The sequence below is a fragment of the Anser cygnoides genome, unplaced genomic scaffold, assembly GCF_040182565.1.
Source record: "Anser cygnoides isolate HZ-2024a breed goose unplaced genomic scaffold, Taihu_goose_T2T_genome scaffold_44_1, whole genome shotgun sequence".
NCBI lineage: Eukaryota > Metazoa > Chordata > Aves > Anseriformes > Anatidae > Anser > Anser cygnoides.
The window spans coordinates 814,269-834,429 of NW_027103068.1; the positions used below are offsets into that span (position 1 = coordinate 814,269).

The 20,161-nt window shown below is 64.0% G+C and overlaps 2 protein-coding genes across 5 annotated transcripts; both read left to right on the plus strand.

The window, feature by feature from the left end:
* Nucleotides 1-85: 85 nt before the first annotated feature.
* On the plus strand, nucleotides 86-10,019 carry LOC125181368 (transcription intermediary factor 1-beta). Of its 4 annotated transcripts, XM_066989345.1 has the most exons (19): nucleotides 86-393; nucleotides 1,504-1,616; nucleotides 1,711-1,843; nucleotides 2,088-2,223; nucleotides 3,084-3,200; nucleotides 4,083-4,197; nucleotides 4,291-4,437; nucleotides 5,668-5,782; nucleotides 5,879-5,964; nucleotides 6,092-6,347; nucleotides 6,429-6,468; nucleotides 6,649-6,708; nucleotides 7,093-7,303; nucleotides 7,398-7,515; nucleotides 7,565-7,700; nucleotides 9,047-9,164; nucleotides 9,271-9,345; nucleotides 9,427-9,561; nucleotides 9,663-10,019. In XM_066989345.1, the coding sequence occupies exons 1-19, from the start codon at nucleotides 222-224 to the stop codon at nucleotides 9,804-9,806; spliced, it is 2,427 nt and encodes an 808-aa protein (XP_066845446.1). In that variant the 5' UTR covers nucleotides 86-221; the 3' UTR covers nucleotides 9,807-10,019. The 4 variants fall into 4 exon arrangements, 1 of the variants encoding a protein (XP_066845446.1); XR_010828153.1 differs by having other exon boundaries at nucleotides 7,398-7,700; nucleotides 9,047-9,168; nucleotides 9,663-9,819; XR_010828151.1 differs by having other exon boundaries at nucleotides 6,092-6,468; nucleotides 7,398-7,700; nucleotides 9,047-9,168; nucleotides 9,663-9,819.
* Nucleotides 10,020-11,259: 1,240 nt separating this feature from the next.
* LOC136789339 (NEDD8-conjugating enzyme Ubc12) lies at nucleotides 11,260-19,932 on the plus strand. The gene is made up of 6 exons (XM_066989403.1): nucleotides 11,260-11,710; nucleotides 14,049-14,143; nucleotides 15,321-15,359; nucleotides 16,553-16,656; nucleotides 17,914-17,977; nucleotides 19,590-19,932. Exons 1-6 carry the CDS (start codon nucleotides 11,602-11,604, stop codon nucleotides 19,728-19,730), a joined length of 552 nt encoding a protein of 183 aa, XP_066845504.1. The 5' UTR covers nucleotides 11,260-11,601; the 3' UTR covers nucleotides 19,731-19,932.
* The last annotated feature ends 229 nt before the right edge of the window (nucleotides 19,933-20,161 follow it).

Sequence of the window (20,161 nt, forward strand, 5' to 3'; positions counted from 1 at the left end):
CACTTTGATTGGCCAACACCCCTTTAACCCCACCCCCTCCGCCTCCTTCCCTGCCTTGCCACCCCGCCCTCACCTCCCATTGCTTCCCCTGCCTGTCAATCCCCTCTTTGCCCCTCCCACCCCGCTGGGAGCCGCCGCTGATTGGCTGCCGGCCGCAGAGCCGCATCCGGCGCCTGCTCGTGGGTCCCCCCGTGAGGGGGCTGAGGGGGGCGGCGGCCGCCATGTCGGGCCCGGAGAAGCGCCCGGACTCCCCGGACCTCCTGGAGCGCTGCGGCGGCTGCCGGGAGCGCCTCAGGGCCGCCAGGGAGCCGCGGCTGCTGCCCTGCCTCCACTCGCTCTGCCGCCAGTGCCTGCAGCCAGGCCCGGGGCCGGCCGCCGCTGCCGGGGAGGCAGGTGAGGGTAGGGCCGGGGGGGGGTCGGGGGGCAATTGGGGTGGGTGGGGGGCAATTGGAGGGGTTGGGGGGCAATTGGGGGGGCCTGGGGGGCAGTTGGGGGGGTAACGGGGGGGGCTGGGGGGTAGTTCTGGGGCTTAGGGGGCGATTGGGGGGGGCTGGAGGGCAATTGGGGGGAGTAGGAGAGGGTGGGGGGCAATTGGGGGGGCCTGAGGGGCAATTGGGAGGGTTGGGGGGCAATTGGAGGGGGTAACGGGGGGGGCTGGGGGGTAGTTCGGGGGCCTAGGGGGCAATTGGGGGGGCCGGGGGGCAATTGGGGGGGGATTGGGGGGCCTGGGGGGCAATTACGGGGGTGATTGGGGGGGGCTGGGGGGTAGTTCGGGGGCCTAGGGGGCAATTGGGGGCAATTGAGGGGGGGCTGGGGGGCAATTGGGGGGGTTGGGGGGCAATTGGGGAGGTAATGGGGGGGGCTTGGGGGGTAGTTTGGGGCCTAGAGGGCAATTGGGGGGAGTAGGAGAGGGTGGGGGGTAATTGGGGAGGCCTGGGAGGCAATTGAGGTCTGGGGGGCAATTTGGGGGGGCTATTGGGTGGGGTAAGAGAGGATGGGGGGCAATTGGGGGGCTGGGGGGCAATTAGGGGGCATAGGAGAGGATGGGGGGTAACTGGGGGGGCCTGCGGGGCAATTGGGGGGTGTAGGAGACCCAGGGGGGCAATTAGAGGGGGGTAATCGGGGGGGGGGGCTGGGGGGTAATTAGGGGGGTAGGAGAGGATGGGGGGTACTTTGGGGGGGGGTAGGAGGCCTGGGGGGGGCAGGAGGGGCAGTTGGGGGGTAATGGGGGATGCAGCAGGCCCCGGGAGGGGTAATTAGGGGGGGCAGAAGACCCGGGGGGGGGGGCAATTGGGGGGGTGGGGGCAGAAGGGGCCGGGGCGCAGCACCCATTTTCCACCTCTTCAAGCCCTGAGGCTGCCAAATCTTCGGCGTTCTCCACCAAAGCAGCCCCCAGGGGACCCGGGTGACGAAGCAGGGGGGGGGGGGGAGGGTGACAACGGGGTGACGATGCCCCCCCAGCCCCCCCCGATGCCCCCCACCCCTCCCTCGTTGCCCCCGCAGTGGTCGACTGCCCCGTGTGCAAGCACCGGTGCAGCCTGCAGGACGTGGTGGAGAACTACTTCCTAAAGGACAGCCGGCCCGAGGCGGCCGCCTCCAGCCAGGCCTCCGGCCAGGTAACGAGCCCCCCGTGCTTAATTAATCGTTAATGAGGGGTTAAACGAGCTGTAGGAGCCCCCCCCCCGCCACGTGCCCTTGCTGTCCCCGCAGTGCTGCACTAGCTGCGAGGACAACGCGCCGGCCACCAGCTTCTGCGTGGAGTGCTCGGAGCCGCTCTGCGAGACCTGCGTGGAGGCCCACCAGCGGGTCAAGTACACCAAGGACCACACGGTGCGAGCCGCAGGTTCGTCACTCCGGTTTCACTCCGGTTTCACTCTGGTTTCACACCGGTTTCACCCCCCCCGCCCGCCACGGCATCACCGACCCCTACCCGGGCGCTGCACTCGCGCTCGGCGCTGCTCCGGGCTGCACCCGGCGGCGTTTTTATCCCATCCCAGCCACCGGGAGGGTTGCCCACTGCACCCGAGGGTCCCTCTCGATGACGTTATCATGACGTCATCGTGATGTCATCATGACATCACCCGCAGGCAATGCCCGGGCGAAGGAGGGCGAGCGCGCCGTGTACTGCGCCGTGCACAAGAGCGAGCCGCTCGTCCTCTTCTGCGACACCTGCGACGTGCTCACCTGCCGCGACTGCCAGCTCAACACCCACAAGGACCACCGGTGAGTTAATTAAGCGGCGTTAATTAAGCGGGAAGGCTGATTAATCAGGGCCGCAATCAGCCTGCTTGTTAGCGCTTCAAAGCCCAGGTTCCCGGGGCGTTGGATGCCTGAAATGTTCGTTTTTTGACTCAAAACCGCCCCTGTATCTCACCACCGAGGCCACGTAGCCCCTTAAATGCCTTTTAATTAAAACATGAGAAGATAAATAAATACCTGAATTGCTCCATTAATTATTAAGAGCAATTTAAGGGAGTTAATTACCTAATTATTGCCAATTTTTAACTAAAAATGAACTTTATTTTTAGCTGATTTTGCTGTAATTGTGTTCCTGAACGGACCGAGCGAGTAATACCTCATTTCTTTTTTTGTTAATTTTCAGTTTTAACCGAAGAATCTGCTACTGAACCGCTGGGTTACTTTGTTAATTAGCTAATTATTTTGCCTGGGGGGGATTTAAACTGTTTTTGGGAGGTGTTAAAGTGGGGTTTCGGGGAGGTTAAATCGGATTTAGGTTCGAGGAGATGGAGGCAGCCGGTTTGTCAGCTCTAAAAAATGAATTTAATAATCTGAGCTGATTGTATTAACTTAATTTTTAGTTAGTAACTCGTTAGGTGTTTAATTACCTGGTTAAATAACTGATTAGCTTACGTTTAGATGAGTGGATAGTTTTATTTGTTAACCAGCTGATTAGGTGGATTTAAAGCAGTTTTGACGCGCGGGAGTGCAATTAGCGTAAATAGGTAAATAACTGTGGGGTTTTCAGCTCAGTCACCGCCTCAACCCCAACTAATTGCTTTTTAACGCATTAATTAATAAATTAATCATTATTAATTAATAAACTAACCCCCCCCCCCGCACAGGTACCAGTTCCTGGAGGACGCGGTGAGGAACCAGCGCAAGATGCTGGCCACGCTGCTCAAGCGCCTGGGCGACAAACACGCCAGCCTCCAGCGCTCCACCAAGGAAGTGCGCAGCTCGTACGTGCCCCCCCCTGCCCCCGGGGGGGGATTATTTGCCCCCAGGGGGGTTTATTTGTCCCCCGGGGAGGATTATTTGCCCCCCAGGAGGAATTACTTACCCCCCAGGGCAGATTATTTACCCCCAGGAGAGGATTATTTGCCCCACCCCCCGGGGAGGATTATTTTCTGCCAGGGGGGATTATTTATCCCCTGGGGGGATTATTTACACCCTGGCGAGGATTATTTGTCCCCAGGGAGGATTATTTGCTCTCTTGGGGGGAGGATTATTTGCCCCCCAGGGGAGGATTATTTACCCCTTGGGGAGGATTATTTGTCCCCCGGAGGGGATTATTTGTCCCCCGGGGAGGATTATTTGCCCCAAGGGGGGATTATTTGCCTCCCCCCGGGGGCGGATTATTTCTCCCCCAGGGAGGATTATCCCCCCCCCCCGGGGGGGGATTATTTGCCCCCTGGCGAGGATTATTTTCTGCCAAGGGGGGATTATTTGCCCCCTGAGGGGATTATTTATCCCCTGGCGAGGATTACTTACACCCCGGGGGGATTACGTACCCCCAGGGGAGGATTATTTGCCCCAGGGAGGATTATTTACCCTGCAGGGGGTACTATTTACCCCCGTGGGAGGATTATTTGCCCCCAGGGGGGACTATTCCCCCCCGGCGAGGATTATTTACCCCCCCCGGGGAGGATTATTTATCCCCCGGCGAGGATTATTTATCGCCAGGAGGGATTATTTACACCTCGGCGAGGATTATTTCCCCCCCGGTGGAGGATTATTTCCCCCCTGGCGAGGATTATTTCCCCCCGGGGGAGATTATTTCCCCCTGGGGGGGTTTCTTCCCCCCTCCCATCCTTCTCTTTCGCCCCCCCGCCGGCCGGCAGCATCCGCCAGGTGACGGACGTGCAGAAGCGGGTGCAGGTGGACGTGAAGATGGCCATCCTGCAGATCATGAAGGAGCTCAACAAACGCGGCAAGGCGCTGGTGAGCGACGCCCAGGTGAGCCCGCCGCCCCCTCCCCGCGCCCCCCCAACCCCCCCCGCGTGTCCCTTCCTCCTTTCCACCCCCCCGCGGTGTCCCCGTCCCCCGCAGAAGGTGACCGAGGGGCAGCAGGAGAAGCTGGAGCGGCAGCACTGGGCCATGACCAAGCTGCAGCGGCACCAGGAGCACGTCCTGCGCTTCACCTCCTGGGCCCTGGAGAGCGACAACAGCACGGCGCTGCTGCTCTCCAAGAAGCTGGTGAGGGGCTGGGGGGGGGACACGTCCCTTTGCGGCCCCCCCCCCGGGGGGGGTTAACGGGGGGTCTCTTGGCCCCACGGTGTCCCCCGGGTTCTGCTCCGTGGCCCCCGGGGGGCTGCGGTGGGGTCTTGGGGTCGCGGTGGGGCCTTGGGGGGTGATGGGTGGGTGCTGCTGGGTGGCCCCACGAGGTGACAAGTGGCCCTGGGGGGCTGACACGTGTCCCCCCAGGGTCCACAGGATGTGACAAGTGGTGTTGGGGGGCTGCCACGTCTCCCCCCAGGGTCCCACGAGGTGACAAGTGGCCTTGGAGGGCTGCCACGTGTCCCCCTGGGGTCCCCAAGATGTGACAAGTGGCCCTGGGGCGCTGCCAAGTGTCCCCCCAGGGTCCCCAGGATGTGACAAGTGGCCTTGGGGCGCTGCCACGTGTCCCCCCGTGGTCCTCATGGTGTGTTGGGTGCCCTTGGGGTGCTGCCACTTGTCCCCATGGGGTCCCCGTGGTGTGTTGGGTCCCCTTGGGGTGCTGCCACTTGTCCCCACGGGGTCCCCCATGGTGTGATGGGTGTCCTTGGGGTGTTGCCACGTGTCCCCACAGGGTCCCCAGGATATGACAAGTGCCCTTGGGGCGCTGCCATGTGTCCCCTTGGTGTCCCCATGGTGTGTTAGGTGCCCTTGGGGTGCTGCCACGTGTCCCCATGGGGTCCCCCCAGTGCAGCGGGTGCCCTTGGGGTGCTGGTATGTGTCCCCACAGGGTCCCCCCAGTGTGATGGGTGCCCTTGGGGCTCTGCCATCTGTCCCCACTGGGTCCCTACGAGGTGACAAGTGCCCTCGGGGTGCTGCCACGCATCCCCTTGGTGTCCCTACAGCCTGATGGGTGCCCTTGGGACACTGCCACTTGTCCCCATGGTGACCCCATGGTGTGATGGGTGCCCTTGGGGTGCTGTTATGTGTCCCCTTGGTGTCCCCACAGTGCCATGGATGCCCTTGGGGTGCTGCCACGTGTCCCCGTAGGGTCCCCACGAGGTGACAAGTGGCACTGGGGGGCTGCCACGTGTCCCCTTGATGTCCCCACAGTGTCATGGGTGTCCTTGGGGTGCTGCCACGTGTCCCCTTGGTGTCCCCACGGTGCGATGGGGGCTCTGCCACATGCGTGCCCCCCCCCCCCGCCCCACCCTCGCCGACGTCCCCCGCGTGGTGACGAGCGCCCTCCCCCCGTGTGTCCCCCTCCCCCAGATCTACTTCCAGCTCCAGCGCGCCCTCAAGATGATCGTGGACCCCGTGGAGCCGCAGGGCGACATGAAGTTCAAGTGGGACCTCAACGCCTGGACCAAGAGCGCCGAGAGCTTCGGTGAGCCCCCCCCCGGCCTTCTGGGGGACATCCTGGGGACAAAAAGGGGGGGGCAAAACTCCTCCACTGACCCCCCCAACGCTGCTTCCCTCGCAGGCACCATCGTTTCGGAGCGCAGCCTCCCCCCGCCGCCCCTCAGCCCCCAGCCGCCGGCCGCCAGCCCCGCTGCGGGCCCCTCGCAGGTACCCCCCCGGGGCTGGGGGGGGGGAATAGGGCGTGGATTTATTTTTGGGGGGGGTTCTCATACCTCTGTGTGCCCCCCCTTCTCTTTAACTGCCCCCCCCCTCTTTTTTTTTCCTTTGTTTTCAGGCCCCCCCGCACGCCACGGTGGTCAGCGAAGGGCAGTACGCCCCCGGCCCCCTCCTGCAGCCCCCCCCGGGCCCCCAAATCGGGGGCGGGGACGGGCAGGGGACCCCCGGCGACCCCCAAGAGGGCGGCGGGGGGGGGACGCCCCCCCAGCCTCGCTTGCCCTCGGGGACGGAGGGGCTGGGCTGTCCCCACCTGTCCCCTCCCCACCTCGACCCGCAGGTGACCGAGACCCCCGGGGACGCCGGTGCCGAGCTGGGTGAGCGCGGGGGTGACGCGGGGAGGGGGCGAGGAGGAGGAGGAGAGGGAGGAAGGCCCCGACGTGGCGCTCTCTCGGCAGGCGCCGCCTCTCCCGAGGGCGCCGTCGCGGGAACGAAGCGGTGAGCGGCCTTCGTCACTCGGTGTCCCCGTTGTCATCCTCCCTGGGGGGGGGCTCTGCCCCCTCCCTGCCCTGGGGGACCCCCATTTTTTTTGGGGGGGGGGTCTCTCAGGGTCCCCCCCGAGCTGCTCCCGCCTCCGGGGAGGTGCCCTGATGGATCCCCCCCCCCCCCCCCTTTCAGGAGAAAACGCGGGAGTCCTCCTGGGGAGGAGAAGTTCGTTAAGAAGCTGCTCGTTAAGCGGTAATGAGGAGAAATTTGGGGGGGGGGGGGGGGGAGGCAGCTGGGGACCCCCCCGCACCCCTCCTGTCCCTTGTGTCCCCCCCCCCCCCCCCCTTTCCTGAGGCTCCTGTGACCGCCGTGTCCCCGTCACTTCATCTTGGGGTCCCCCCATCCCTTGTTCCCCCCCCCCCCCAACTCCTTGCCCCCAAAGGGGGGTGTGGGGGGGTCGCTGGGCCCCCCCTGTCCCTTGTGTCCCCCCCCTCAATTCCTGGGGGTGCCATGGGGCTCCCCTCCTGCTCAACCCAGGCGCTGCCCCACCCCAAACCCCAACCAAATCCTCCAAAGCCCTTACGGGGGGCTCCCCCACCCCAAAAAAAATCCTAAATCCCCCCCCCCCCCGACCAGGAGCCACCCCCCTGGGGGTCCGGGGAGCCCCCTCCTCCGCAAAGTGCCGCGGGTCAGCCTGGAGCGCCTGGACCTGGACCTGGCGGGGGGGGCGCAGCCCCCCTCCTTCCGCGTCTTCCCCGGCACCACCGCCGAGGAGTTCAACCTCATCATCATCGAGCGGGGGGGGGCGCAGCCCCGGCCCCCCACCCCGCCGCCTCCTGCTGTCAAGGTGAGCGTCCGTCCGTCCGTCCTCGCCTCCTTTCTCCCCCCTTTCTCACCCCCCCCCCTTTTATTTATTTTTAATTTTACGCCCCCCCCCCCAGGAGGAGCAGCAGGAATCGGCCATCGGGGACGCGCAGCAGGACGCGAAGCCCGTGGGGCTGCTCCCCGAGCACCCTGGGGCGCTCCCCCTTCCTCCCCCCCCTCCCCCAAAACCCCGAAATCCCCCCCGGGCTTGCCGAGGCCGCCCCCCCTGCCCACCCCCAGCCCCCAGCCCCCCCCAGGACCTCCCGCAACGTCTCGTGCTGCCGCGTCTGCTGCCAGGCGGGCGCCGTGGTGATGTGCGACCTCTGCGAGCGCTGCTACCACCTCGACTGCCACCTGCCCGCCCTCCACGAGGTCCCCGGGTACGTCCTGGTCCGCGGCGATCCGCCGGGATCTGCCCTTGACCCCTCCCCGGATCCCTGGGATCCGCTCCTGCCCCCCCGCTCCCCGTCCCCTTTGGGGGGTCCTCGGCTGCGGGATCCTCCCTGCTTTTTGGGGTTGCCCACCCCCGTGGCATCTGGGGAACACGGGGGGGATCTTCAGGGGATCCGCTCCCTGGATCTTCGGGGGATCCGCTCCTGCCCCAGCTCCCCGTCCCCTTTGGGGTTCCTCGGCCGCGGGATCCTCCCTGCTTTTTGGGGTTGCGCACCCCTGTGGAGTGTGGGGGACACGGGGGGGGGGATCTTTGGGGGATCCGCTCCCGGGATCTTCGGGGATCGCCCAGCAGGGCCAGGCCTTTGGGATCCCGATTCTTCAGGAGGGGGGACTCGCTGGATCCCCGGGGGTGGGTGATCTCGCTGGCCTCTGGGATCCGATTCTTCCCCCGATTTCGAGATCCTGAGCCGCTCCCGGGGATCCCCGGGGATCTGAGCTCCCGGAACTATCCAGGTACCTGCCCGCGATCCTTGGAGATCTGCTCTTGATCCCTCTGGGGGGCCTGACTGACCACAGCGCCCCCCAGGGATCTGCTCTTTGGGGATCGACGTGGGAATCCACCCCTCGAACCCCCCCCCCCCTCCCCCCTCCATGTCTCGGGGATCTCTTGGCCTGTTGATCCCAAAATTCTGGGGGGAAGCCGCTGAATCGGCCCCGCCTGGGGCTCTGCTCTCCCCTGGGGGATCCCAGTCCAGCGGGGGATCTATACAGCGCACCTGTATCGCTTGGGATCTACTGCTGGGATCCCTGCGGAGAGCCAGCCGTTCGTTTATGGACCTCTCTCTGACCCTGGGGGAGCCGCTCCCCACGGGATCCACTTGATCCCAGATCCCCCCCGTCAAGCTCCAGGCTCCCACGGTGAGGGCTCAGCCCCCTGCGCAGGAAGGCAGCTGGGAGAGGTGGGGGCTGCCCGATCTCCGCACCCGATCCCAGGGGAGCCGCTCCCCAGGGGATCCACTTGATCCCGGATCCCCCCGCCCCCCCCCATGGAGCTCCAGGCTCCCATGGTGGGGGCTCTGCCCCCTCCCCAGGAAGCGAGCTGGGAGGGGTGGGGGCCACCCGCTCCCTTCACCTGATCCCCCTCACCTGATCCTGGGGGAGCCACTCCCCATGGGATCCACTCGATCCCAGATCCCCCGCCATTCCCCCCCGTTGAGCTCCGGGCTCCCATGGTGGGGGCTCTTCCCCCTCTGCAGGAAGCCAGCTGGGAGGGGTGGGGGCCACCCGATCCCCTCACCCGATCCCCTCACCCGATCCCTCGGCGATCCCGCAGCCACGACTGGCTCTGCCTGCTGTGCCAGGACCCGGCGCCCCCCGGCGAGGACCTCGCCCCCGCCTGCCCCGGCCCCGCGGAGGAGCAGCCCCCCGCCCTCTGCCCCCCGGACCAGCGCGTGGGTATTTGTGCCCCCCCCCCCCCCCAGGGGCAGGGATCCAGGGATCCACTGCCGGGAAAGGGATCGGAAGGGGGGGATCCCTTTTGAACCCTCTTCCCCGCAGAAGTGCGAGTACGTCCTGCTGCAGCTCCTCTGCCATGAGCCCTGGCGGCCCCTGCACCGCCTCTCCAGCTCCCTGGTGAGTCCTGCGCCCCTCGGGGATCGCCAGGGATCCCATAGGGGGGGATCCACCCCCCCCGTGATCCTCCTCCCCCCTCAGGAGGGCCGCGACGCCATCGACCTGACCCTGATCCGCGCCAAGCTGCAGGGGAAGCTCACCCCTGGCTACGGCCACCCCGAGGAGTTCGCCCGCGACGTCTGGCGCATGATCCGGCAGTTCAACCGCCTGACGGAGGTGGGGGGGGGAGACCCCCACCACCCCCCTGGGGGGGTCCTAAAGGTCTCCGGACCCCCTTTAACCCCCCCCATTTCCCTCCTTTCTCCTCCCCCCCGCAGGATAAGGCGGACGTGCAGTCCATCCTGGGCCTGCAGCGCTTCTTCGAGGAGCGGCTCAGCGCCGCCTTCGGCGACCACAAGTTCGCCGCCGCCCTCGAGGCCCTCGGCCCCGCCGACGGGGCTGAAGGCTCCTCAGCACCGTAAACCCGCCCCCCACCCCCGTTTTTACCCCCCCACACACCTTTTTACCCCGGGGAGTGAGGATTGGGGGGGCTGGGGGCGCCGCCCTGGTGTCCTCAGGGAGCACCAGGAGGAGGGAGAAGGGGGTGACCCCGTCCTTATTACCCTGGGGGTGTCCCTGTGTCCCCCCCTCCTTTGTTTGTGTTTATTAAAGTAATAAAGCCTTTTCTCAGCCTCGTGGAGAGCCTCCTGCTGCGGCCTCGGCGTCTTGGGGCAGGATCCGGCCCCGGGGTCCCCCCCATTTTTGGGGTTTCCCCCCCATTTTTTGGGTCTTCCCTTTTTGGGGTCTCCCCTTTTTGGGGTCCCCCCCTTCCACCCTCGCCCTCAAGCCCCCTGGGGGTTGGACTTGGGCCCAACTGGGTTGCGAGGGCTGTAGCTGGTCCAGGGGCGCTGGGAGAGGGGGGACTGGTCCCACTGCAGCCTTACTGGAGGGACTGGGAGGGGGGGAACTGGTCCCAGTAAGGTCCCATCCTCCCTGTACCCAGTAAGGGAGAGATGCCCTCAACAACGATGGCGGCGCCCATGGGAGGGCGGCGAGGCCCCGCCCCCTCCCTGGCACCGGCTGAGCCAATTGGAGCGCCTCAAGCTTCCCCCTCGGCACGGGATTGGCTGATGGAAAGGGGAGGGGAGGCGGAAAGAGCCGAAGCTTTCCGGAGAGAGCCGAAGCGGGTGTTTGTGTGTGGGAGGGGTGGCGGCGTTCGGGGAGGCTTCCGGAAAGAGCCGAAGTTTTCCGGCGAGACACGAAGGCGGCGGGGAGGAGGGCGCGGAGCCGGAAAGTGCCGAAGCGTTCCGGAAAGAGCCGAAAGCCCTTCCTCGGCAGAACGCCGGTGAAGAATCCGGAAAGAGCCGAACCCCTTCCGGAAATAGCCGAAGGGAAGAACCCGGAACGAGTCGCGTTCCTTCCGGACGAACCCGAAGCGTTCCGGGGGCCTTCCCGAACCCTGCCCGGAAACCTCCGATTCCCCCCTCCCGGCTCCTTTCCGGAGAATCCCGAAGGCGTTCCGAAAAGACCCGAAGCACCTTCCGGAAAGCCCCGAAGCTCTTCCGAAGAGACCCGAAGCCGTTCCGGAAAGACCCGAAGGCTCTTCCGGACAATCCCGAAGCTCTTTCGAAGAGACCCGAAGCTTTTCCGGAGAGAGCCGAAGCCGTTACGGAAAGTCCCGAAGCCGTTCCGGAAAGACCCGAAGCCTCTTCCGGATAATCCCGAAGCTCTTTCGAAGAGACCCGAAGCTCTTCCGAGAAAGCCGAAGCCGTTCCGGAGAGCCCCGAATCCCTTCCGGAAGTTGCCGAAGAGCCCCGAAGCCCTTCCGAGCCTCCCGAAGAGCCCCGAATCCCTCCCGGAGGTTCCCGAAGATCCCCGAAATCCTTGCGGAGCCTCCCGAAGATCCCCGAAACCCTTCCGAAGAGCCTCCCGAAGATCCCCGAACCCCTTCCGGAAAGCCCAGAAGCCCTTCCGGAAAAGCCCCGAAGCCCTTCCGGAAAAGCCCGAAGCCCTTCCGGAAAAGCCCGAAGCCTTCCGGAAAGCCCCGAACCCCTTCCGGAGAGTGCCGAAGCCTTCCGGAAGTTGCCGAGCGGTGCCGGCCGTTGCCGCCTCCTCCTCCCTCCTCCTCCTCCCCGCCGCCGCCGCCTCCGTTCCGGGCCCGGCTCCGCCGCCGCCGCCGCCGCCTCCTCCCCGCCGGGGGGGGCCCAGCCCGGCTCCGCCGCCGCCCCCCCGGCCCCGGCCCCGGCCCCGGCCCCGGCCCGGCCCCGGCCCGGCAGGATGATCAAGCTGTTCTCTCTGAAGCAGCAGAAGAAGGAGGAGGAATCGGCCGGAGGCACCAAGGGCACCAGCAAAAAGGCCTCGGCCGCGCAGCTCCGCATCCAGAAAGGTTGGGGGGGGGGGTAACTTGGGGGGGGGCTGGGGGGTGACAGGGAGGGACTGGGAGGGACTGGGGGGGAGTGGAGGGGGACTGGGGGGGAGTGGAGGGGGACTGGGGGGGAGTGGAGGGGGACTGGGGGGGAGTGGAGGGGGACTGGGATGAGCTTGGGGGTAACTGGGAGGGAGTGGAGTGGGACTGGGGGGTAACTGGGAGGGACTGGGAGGGACTGGGGGGAGTGGGGGGGACTGGGGGAGCTGGGAGGGGGACTGGGAGGGAGTGGAGGGGGACTGGGGGGTAACTGGGAGGGAGTGGAGGGGGACTGGGGGGATTGGGAAGGAGTGGAGGGGGACTCGGGGGGACTGGGAGGGATTGGGGGTTAACTGGGGGGACTGGGATGAACTGGGAGGGAGTGGAGGGGGACTGGGGGAGTGGAGGGGGACTGGGGGGGACTGGGAGGGATTGGGAGGGAGTAGGGGGACTGGGGTGAACTGGGAGGGAGTGGAGGGGAACTGGAGGGGGACTGGGGGGTAACTGGGAGGGATTGGAGGGGACTGGGGGAGACTGGTAGGGATTGGGGGTAACTGGGGGGGGTGGGGGGGCTGGGAGGGAGTGGAAGGGGACTGGGGGGCAGCTGGGGGAGCTGGAGGGGGACTGGGGGAGACTGGGAGGGACTGGGATGAACTGGGGGGCACTGGGGGGGAGTGGAGGGGGACTGGGGGAGCTGGAGGGGGACTTGGGGGGGACTGGGTGGGACTGAGGGGGAGTGGAGGGGGACTGGGAGGGACTGGGGGGTAACTGGGAGGGAGTGGAGGGGTACTGGGGGGATTGGGAGGGACTAGGGGGGACTGGGAGGGACTGGGAGGGTAAATGGGGAGACTGGGAGGGACTGGGATGAACTGGGGGGGAACTGGGAGGGAGTGGAGGGGGGAACTGGGGGGACTGGGAGGGATTGGGAGGGTAACTGGAGAGATTGGGGGAGGCTGGGAGGGACTGGAGGGGGACTGGGAAGAACTGGGAGGGAGTGGAGGGTAACTGGGGGTACTAGGAAGGACTGGGAGGGAGTGTAGGGGGATTGGGGGGTAACTGGAGAGGAGGCTGGGGACACACACTGGTCCCAGTATGGCTGGGGGCCGGGGGGGGGGGTGCACTGGTCCCAGTATGGCTATAAGTGGGAGGTACTGGTTCCAGTACGGCCATAGGGTGGGGGGTACTGGTTCCAGTATGGCCTCGTTTAACAGAGGAGAGCCCACTGGTCCCAGTATGGGTGTAAGAGGGGGCCAACTGGTCCCAGTATGGCCCCATTTAATGGAGAGGAGGGTGCTGGTCCCAGTATGGCTGTAGTGGGTGGCGTGCACTGGTCCCAGTATGGCTGTGGCGGGGAGGAGGGGCAACTGGTCCCAGTATGGCCACAGTGGGTGGCATGTACACTGGTCCCAGTATGGCCCCATTTTGTTGAGGGGGACCCCACTGGTCCCAGTATGGCCGTAGTGGAGGGGGAGGAGGGGCACTGGTCCCAGTATGGCCCTAGTAGGGGAGCCCAGTAGTCCCAGTATGGCCCTAGTGTGTCGGGGGAGCTCACTGGTCCCAGTATGGCCCTAGTGGGGAGCCCACTGGTCCCAGTATGGACCTAGTAATGGAGCCCACTGGTCCCAGTATGGCCCTAGTGGGGGAGCCCACTGGTCCCAGTATGGCCCTAGTGTGTGTGGGGGAGCCCACTGGTCCCAGTATGGCCCTAGTGGGGGGAGGAGGGGCACTGGTCCCAGTATGGCCCTAGTAGGGGAGCCCAGTAGTCCCAGTATGGCCCTAGTGTGTCGGGGGGGAGCTCACTGGTCCCAGTATGGCCCTAGTGGGGGGGGAGCCCACTGGTCCCAGTATGGCCCTGGTGGGGAGGGGGAGCCCACTGGTCCCAGTATGGCCCTAGTGGGGGAGCCCACTGGTCCCAGTATGGCCCTAGTGGGGGGGGAGCCCACTGGTCCCAGTATGGCCCTAGTAATGGAGCCCACTGGTCCCAGTACGACCCCAGTACGGGGCACGCAGCGATCCCAGTATAACCCCAGCAGCATCTGCGTACCGGTCCCAGCACAACCCCAGCGTGGATGCAGACTGGTCCCGGCAGCGGGCATACTGGGAATACTGGGAGGTGGGGGGAGGGGGGGGGGCAACAATACTACTTCTAGAGGGGGGACACCAAACTGGGACCAAACTGGGACCGAACTGGGACTGAACCGGTCCCGGTGGAGGACCCCAGGCCGCAGCGATCCCAGCAGGGCCTTACTGGGAGCACTGGGATGGGGGTGGGGGGGCGGGGGGAGGGGCAGCCCCCCTGACCCCCCCGTGCCCCCCCCAGACATCAACGAGCTGAACCTGCCCAAGACGTGCGAGATCGACTTCTCGGACCAGGACGACCTCCTGCACTTCCGCCTGCTCATCTGCCCCGACGAGGTGGGGCCCCCTGTCCCCCCCCCATTGTCACCCCCCCCATTGTCCCCCCCCTTGTCACCCCCCCCCCCCATGTTGTCACACCCCCCGTCACCCCCTGCCCCCCCGGCCCCCTCCTGGCCGTCCCCACCCCCCCCGGGGCCCTGTCCCCTATATCCCCCCCCCAAAATCCCTTCCTGGCCCTACACACCCCCATTGTCCCCCCCCATTGTCCCCCCCCATTGTCACCCCCATTGTCACCCCCCTCATTGTCCCTTTGGGGTCCCCCCCCATCCCTGCCCCCCCCTCAGGACCCCCTCACATCCTTTTGGGGTCCCCCGTGTCCCCCCCACCCCCAAATTCCCCCTGTAAACCCCCTCTGCCTTCTCTTTTGTCCCCCCCCGCCCCCAAAAATGTCCCCCCGTCCCCAAAAATGTCCCCCCCAAAAAAATGTCCCCCCGTCCCCAAAAAAGTCCCCCCCGTCCCCAAAAATGTCCCCCCCAAAAAAATGTCCCCCCGTCCCCAAAAAAAGTCCCCCCTCCCCAACATGCCCCCCCCAAAAATGTCCCCCCGTCCCCAAAAAAATGTCTCCCCCTGTCCCCAAAATGTCCCCCCCCCAAAAAAATGTCCCCCCGTCCCCAAAAATGTCCCCACCCAAAAAATGTCCCCCCCGTCCCCAAAAATGTCCCCCCGTCCCCAAAAATGTCCCCCCCCCCCAAAAAAATGTCCCCCCGTCCCCAAAAAATGTCCCCCCGTCCCCAAAAAATGTCCCCCCGTCCCCAAAAAATGTCCCCCCCTCCCCAACATGCCCCCCCCAAAAATGTCGCCCCCGTCCCCAAAAAAATGTCTCCCCCTGTCCCCAAAAATGTCCCCCCGTCCCCAAAAAATGTCCCCCCGTCCCCAAAAAATGTCCCCCCTCCCCAACATGCCCCCCCCCAAAAATGTCGCCCCCGTCCCCAAAAAAATGTCTCCCCCTGTCCCCAAAAAATGTCCCCCCGTCCCCAAAAATGTCCCCCCCCCCCAAAATGTCCCCCCAAAAATGTCCCCCCCAAAAATGCCCCCCCGTCCCCAAAAATGCCCCCCCCAAAATGCCCCCATCCCCAAAAATGCCCCCCGTCCCCAAAATGCCCCCCCGTCCCCAAAAAATGTCCCCCCCCCCCCCCAAAATGCCCCCCCCCGGTGACGCCCGTCTCTCTTTTAGGGTTTCTACAAGGGAGGCAAATTCGTCTTCAGCTTTAAGGTCAGTCCCGCGCCGGGGGGGGCCCCGTGGCTACCGAATCCCCCCCGGGCCACCGAGATGGGCCGGGGGTGGTGGCCACTGCGGTGGGACCCGTGGCCACCCAGGCGGGACCCGTGGCCACCGCGGTGGGACCCGCGGCGGTGGGCTTGCGGCTCCGGGAGGTTGGTGGCCACCGGGAGCTGAGCTGTGGCCACCAGAAGGTGGCGTGTGGCCACCGTGTGGGGGGTGGGGGGTGGCCACCGAGGTGGGAGCTGTGGCCACCAGAAGGTGGCGTGCGGCCACTCGGTGGGTTGGGATGGGGACCGCGGGGTGGTGGCCACCGAGAGCGGACCGGTAGCCAAGTGGCCGCCGTGTGGCCACCGAGGTGTGACAAGTGGCCACTGATTCACTTTGTATGTTAGAGGTGGGATGGGGGGCTTGGTGGCCACCTGGACAGGACCAGTGGCCACTTGGTCCCAATCTGAACTAACCAGGGCTTGGTGGTCACCAAGACCTGACTGGTAGCCAAGTGTCCACCCTGTGGCCACTGAGGTGTGACCAGTGGCCACGGATTTACCCTAAACATCAGAGGTGGGCCGGGAGGGCTTGGTGGCCACCTGGACAGGATCAGTGGCCACTTGGTGAGTTCAGACTGGGGCTAGGGCTTGGTGGCCACTGAGACCTGACTAGTAGCCAGGTATCTGCCCTGTGGGTTGTGGTAGGAGCTGGTGGCCACCAAAGCATGACAAGCGGCCACGGATTCACCCTACACATCAGAGGAGGGCCGGGAGGGCTTGGTGGCCACCTGGACAGGACCAGTGGCCACTTGGTGAGTTCAGACTGGGACCAGGGCTTGGTGGTCACCAAGACCTCACCGGTAGCCAAGTGCCCATTCTGTGGCCACCGAGGTGTGACCAGTGGCCACAGCTTCACCCTGAACGTTAGAAGTGGGATGGGGGACATGGTGGCCACCCATACAGGACCAGTGGCCACTTGGTGGGTCGGGACAGGAACCAGCCCTTGGTGGCCACCAAACCGCGACCCGTGGCCACCAAACCGCGCCCGCCGCCCCGGGGCTGCCCGCCGCGCCGCGACCGTCACCCGCACCCGCCGGGCGCTTTGGGCTAGGGACAACGACCAGGTGGCTACCGCAACCACCCAGGTGGCCACCAAGCCCTTCCTGGTAGCCACGTCTTTGTCCCCCCCCCGCCCAGGTCGGCCAGGGCTACCCCCACGACCCCCCCAAGGTGAAGTGCGAGACGATGGTCTACCACCCCAACATCGACCTGGAGGGCAACGTCTGCCTCAACATCCTCAGGTGGGCCACCAAACCCCCCGGGGTGGCCACCGACCCCTGAGGTGGCCACGAACCCCCTGAGGTGGCCACCGATACCTGAGGTGGCCACCAACCCTGTGAGGCGGCCGCCAACCCCCCTGTGAGGCGGCCGCCAACCCCCCTGTGAGGTGGCCACCGACCCCCCTTTGAGGTGGCCACCGACCCCTTTGAGGTGGCCACCAACCCCCTGAGGTGGCCACCGACCTCTGAGGCGGCCACGAACCCCCCGTGAGGTGGCTGCCAACCCCCCTGTGAGGTGGCCACCAACCCCCTGAGGTGGCCACCAACCCCCTGAGGCGGCTACCGACCCCTGAGGTGGCCATGAATCCCCTGAGGCAGCCACCGATACCTGAGGTGGCCACCAACCCCACTCTGAGGTGGCCACCGACCCCTGAGGTGGCCACCAACTCCCCTGTGAGGCGGCCACCGACCCCCTGAAGTGGCCACGAACCCCCTGAGGCGGCTACCGATACCTGAGGTGGCCACCAACTCCCCCCTGAGGTGGCCACCGACCCCTGAGGTAGCCACCGATACCTGAGGTGGCCACCAAACCCCTGAGGCGGCTACCGACCCCTGAGGTGGCCATGAATCCCCTGAGGCAGCCACCGATACCTGAGGTGGCCACCAACCCCCCTCTGAGGTGGCCACCGACCCCTCTGAGGTGGCCACGAACCCCTCTGAGGTGGCCACGAACCCCTCTGAGGTGGCCACCAACTCTCTGAGGTGGCCACCAACTCCCCTGTGAGGTGGCCACCGACCCCCTGAGGTGGCCACCGACCCCTTGTGAGGTGGCCACGAACCCCTCTGAGGCGGCCACCAACTCTCTGAGGTGGCCACCAACCTCTCTTAGATGGCCACCGACCCCCCTGTGAGGTGGCCACCGACCCCCTGAGGTGGCCACCGACCCCCTGAGGCGGCCACGAACCCCCTGAGGCGGCCACGAACCCCCTGAGGTGGCCACCAACCTCCCTTTGAGGTGGCCACCAACCCTCTGAGGCAGCCACCAACTCCCCCCCGAGGCGGCCACCGACCCCCCCGAGGTGGCCACCAACCCCTCGTAGGTGGCCGCCAACCCCCATCTCCCCCTTTCTTCCCGCTGAGGGGGGCAGAAGGGGACGAATTACGCCCCCCCCCCACCCGGTTTCCTCGTGCGCCCTAAACGTGGGTGGGGGGGGGGGCCGTGGCTACCTCGCTGGTGGCCCCGGTGGCCCCCCCGGTGACGTCGGGCCGTGCCCCCAGGGAGGACTGGAAGCCCGTCCTGACGATAAACTCCATCATCTACGGCCTGCAGTACCTCTTCCTGGTGAGCTTTTTTTTGGGGGGGGGGGGGGGGGGGCCCACAATTTATTTTTTTTGGGGTGGGGGCCACCCGGCGCGGCTTTGGGGTGGGCCCCCCCGGGGACATTTGGTGGCCCTGGGGACGCCCACGGGAGCCCGGAGCCCGCCCCCCCCCCCCCCCCTTTGATGCTGGGGGTGTTTGGAGGTGGGGGGGGGGGGGGGGGAGGGGGTCCTGGGGGTGCTGTTACCCCTGGGGGGGGGGCATCAAGGGGGGGGGGGGGGGGCAGGTGGGGGTCCCCAGGAGATTTTTGGTGGCCCTGGGGGGGGATTTGGGGGGTCCCGGGGGGGTTTTGGTAGCCCTGGGGGGGGCAATTTGGGGTCGGGGGGGGGGAATTGAAGGGGTTTGGGTGATTTGGGGGGGGGGCATTTGGGGGTTGGGGGGGCTGCTGGGGGCATTTAGGGGTATGGGGGGGGGGGGAAGAATGGGGGGGGGCATTAAGGAGTCCCTGGGGGGGCAATAAGGGGGGGGGGGCAATAAAGGATATGGGGGGGCAATATGGGGGGGCGATAAGGGATGGGGGGCAATGGGGGGGCAATAAGGAATGGGGGGGGCAATGGGGGGGAATAACTAATCGGGGGGGCGCAATTAATCTGGGGGGGGTGTAATTAATCTCGGGGGGGGGCACAATTAACCTGCGGGTGGCATAATTGATCTTGGGGGGCTGCAATTAATCTGGGGGGGGAATAATTAATCTGGGGGGGGGGCAATTAATCTGGGGGGGGGCACTCACCCCTCCTCCCCTTTCTCCTGGCGAGTTTCCCCCCAAACCCCCCCCTTTATTTTTTTTTTCTGATTTTTTTTTCTGAATTTTTTCTGATTTTTTTCTGATTTCTGATTTTTTCTGAATTTTCTGATTTCTGTTTTTTTTCTGATTTTTTTTCTGATTTCTGTTTTTTTCTGATTTTTTTCTGGTTTTCTTTTCTGATGTTTTCTAATTTTTTCTGATTTTTTTCTGTTTTTCTGATTTTTTCTGATTTTATTTTTTCTGATTTTTTTCTGATTTTTTCTGATTTCTGATTTTTTCTGATTTTTTTCTGATTTTTTTGGTTTTTTTTCCTGATTTTTTCCGATTTTCTTTTCCTGATTCTTTCCTGATTCTTTCTTTCTGATTTATTTCTGATTTATTTCTGATTTATTTCTGATTTCTTTCTGACGTTTTTTCCGATGTTTTCCATTTCTTTTCCGATTTCTTTTATTTTTTTTATTTTTAAATTTTAATTGTATTTTTATTTTTTAATTTTTAATTTTTTAATTTTTTATTTTTTATTTTTTAATTTTCATTTTTAAAATTTTAATTTTTTATTTTTTATTTTTTATTTTTTTAATTTTCAATTTTTAATTTTCTATTTTTTAATTTTTAATTTTTTTATTTTTTATTTTTAAAATTTTTATTTTTAAATTTTTAAATTTTAAATTTTTATTTTTTAATTTTTAATTTTTCATTTTTTTTACCTTTTTAACTTTTTACCTTTTTAATTTATTTTTTAAAATATTTTTTTAATTTTTAATTTTTATTATTATTATTATTTATTTATGTATTTATTTATTTACTGAACTCTCTGTGCCCCCCCCGCAGGAGCCCAACCCCGAGGACCCCCTGAACAAGGAGGCGGCGGAGGTGCTGCAGAGCAACCGGCGCCTGTTTGAGCAGAACGTGCAGCGCTCGCTGCGGGGGGGCTACGTCGGCGCCACCTACTTCGAGCGCTGCCTCAAGTAGCCCCCCCCCCCCTTTTTTTTGCCCCCCCCCCCCGTTTTTTTTTGCCCCCCTCCCCCCCCCCATTTTTTTGCCCCGCCCCCCCTCCGCCCCCCCCTATTTATTGCCCCCCTGGGGGCGGGGGGGCCCCCTCCTTTCTGTCCCCCCCCCCCCCTTTCCCAGTCCCCCCCCCCCCTTGCGGGTGATTAAAGGGCGACGGTAACGAGCGGCGGCCCCCCCCTCCCCCCTTCCTTCTCTGTGCTTCGTTTTGGGGACTGGTTTATGCTGGTTTATACTGGGAGGGGGGTGGGGGGGGGTTCGGGGAGGGGTTGGTGCAACCACGTGCCTGTGCCAGGGCTCCCGGCGCAACCAGTTTGCAGTCTCAGTATGCCCAGTTGCCCACCGCAGGGCTCCCAGTATGCCCAGTTCCCCTGTTGTGGAGCTCCCAGTACGCC

Excerpts from the sequence above, each read along its gene's own strand:
- LOC136789339 (XM_066989403.1), top strand. The coding sequence starts at position 11,602 with ATGATCAAGCTGTTCTCTCTGAAGCAGCAGAAGAAGGAGGAGGAATCG. Across the intron at positions 14,144-15,320 it reads TGCTCATCTGCCCCGACGAG|GGTTTCTACAAGGGAGGCAA; the intron begins GTGGGGCCCCCT and ends TCTCTCTTTTAG. Across the intron at positions 16,657-17,913 it reads GTCTGCCTCAACATCCTCAG|GGAGGACTGGAAGCCCGTCC; the intron begins GTGGGCCACCAA and ends CCGTGCCCCCAG.
- LOC125181368 (XM_066989345.1), top strand. The coding sequence starts at position 222 with ATGTCGGGCCCGGAGAAGCGCCCGGACTCCCCGGACCTCCTGGAGCGC. Across the intron at positions 5,965-6,091 it reads CCGCTGCGGGCCCCTCGCAG|GCCCCCCCGCACGCCACGGT; the intron begins GTACCCCCCCGG and ends CTTTGTTTTCAG. Across the intron at positions 9,346-9,426 it reads ACCGCCTCTCCAGCTCCCTG|GAGGGCCGCGACGCCATCGA; the intron begins GTGAGTCCTGCG and ends CTCCCCCCTCAG.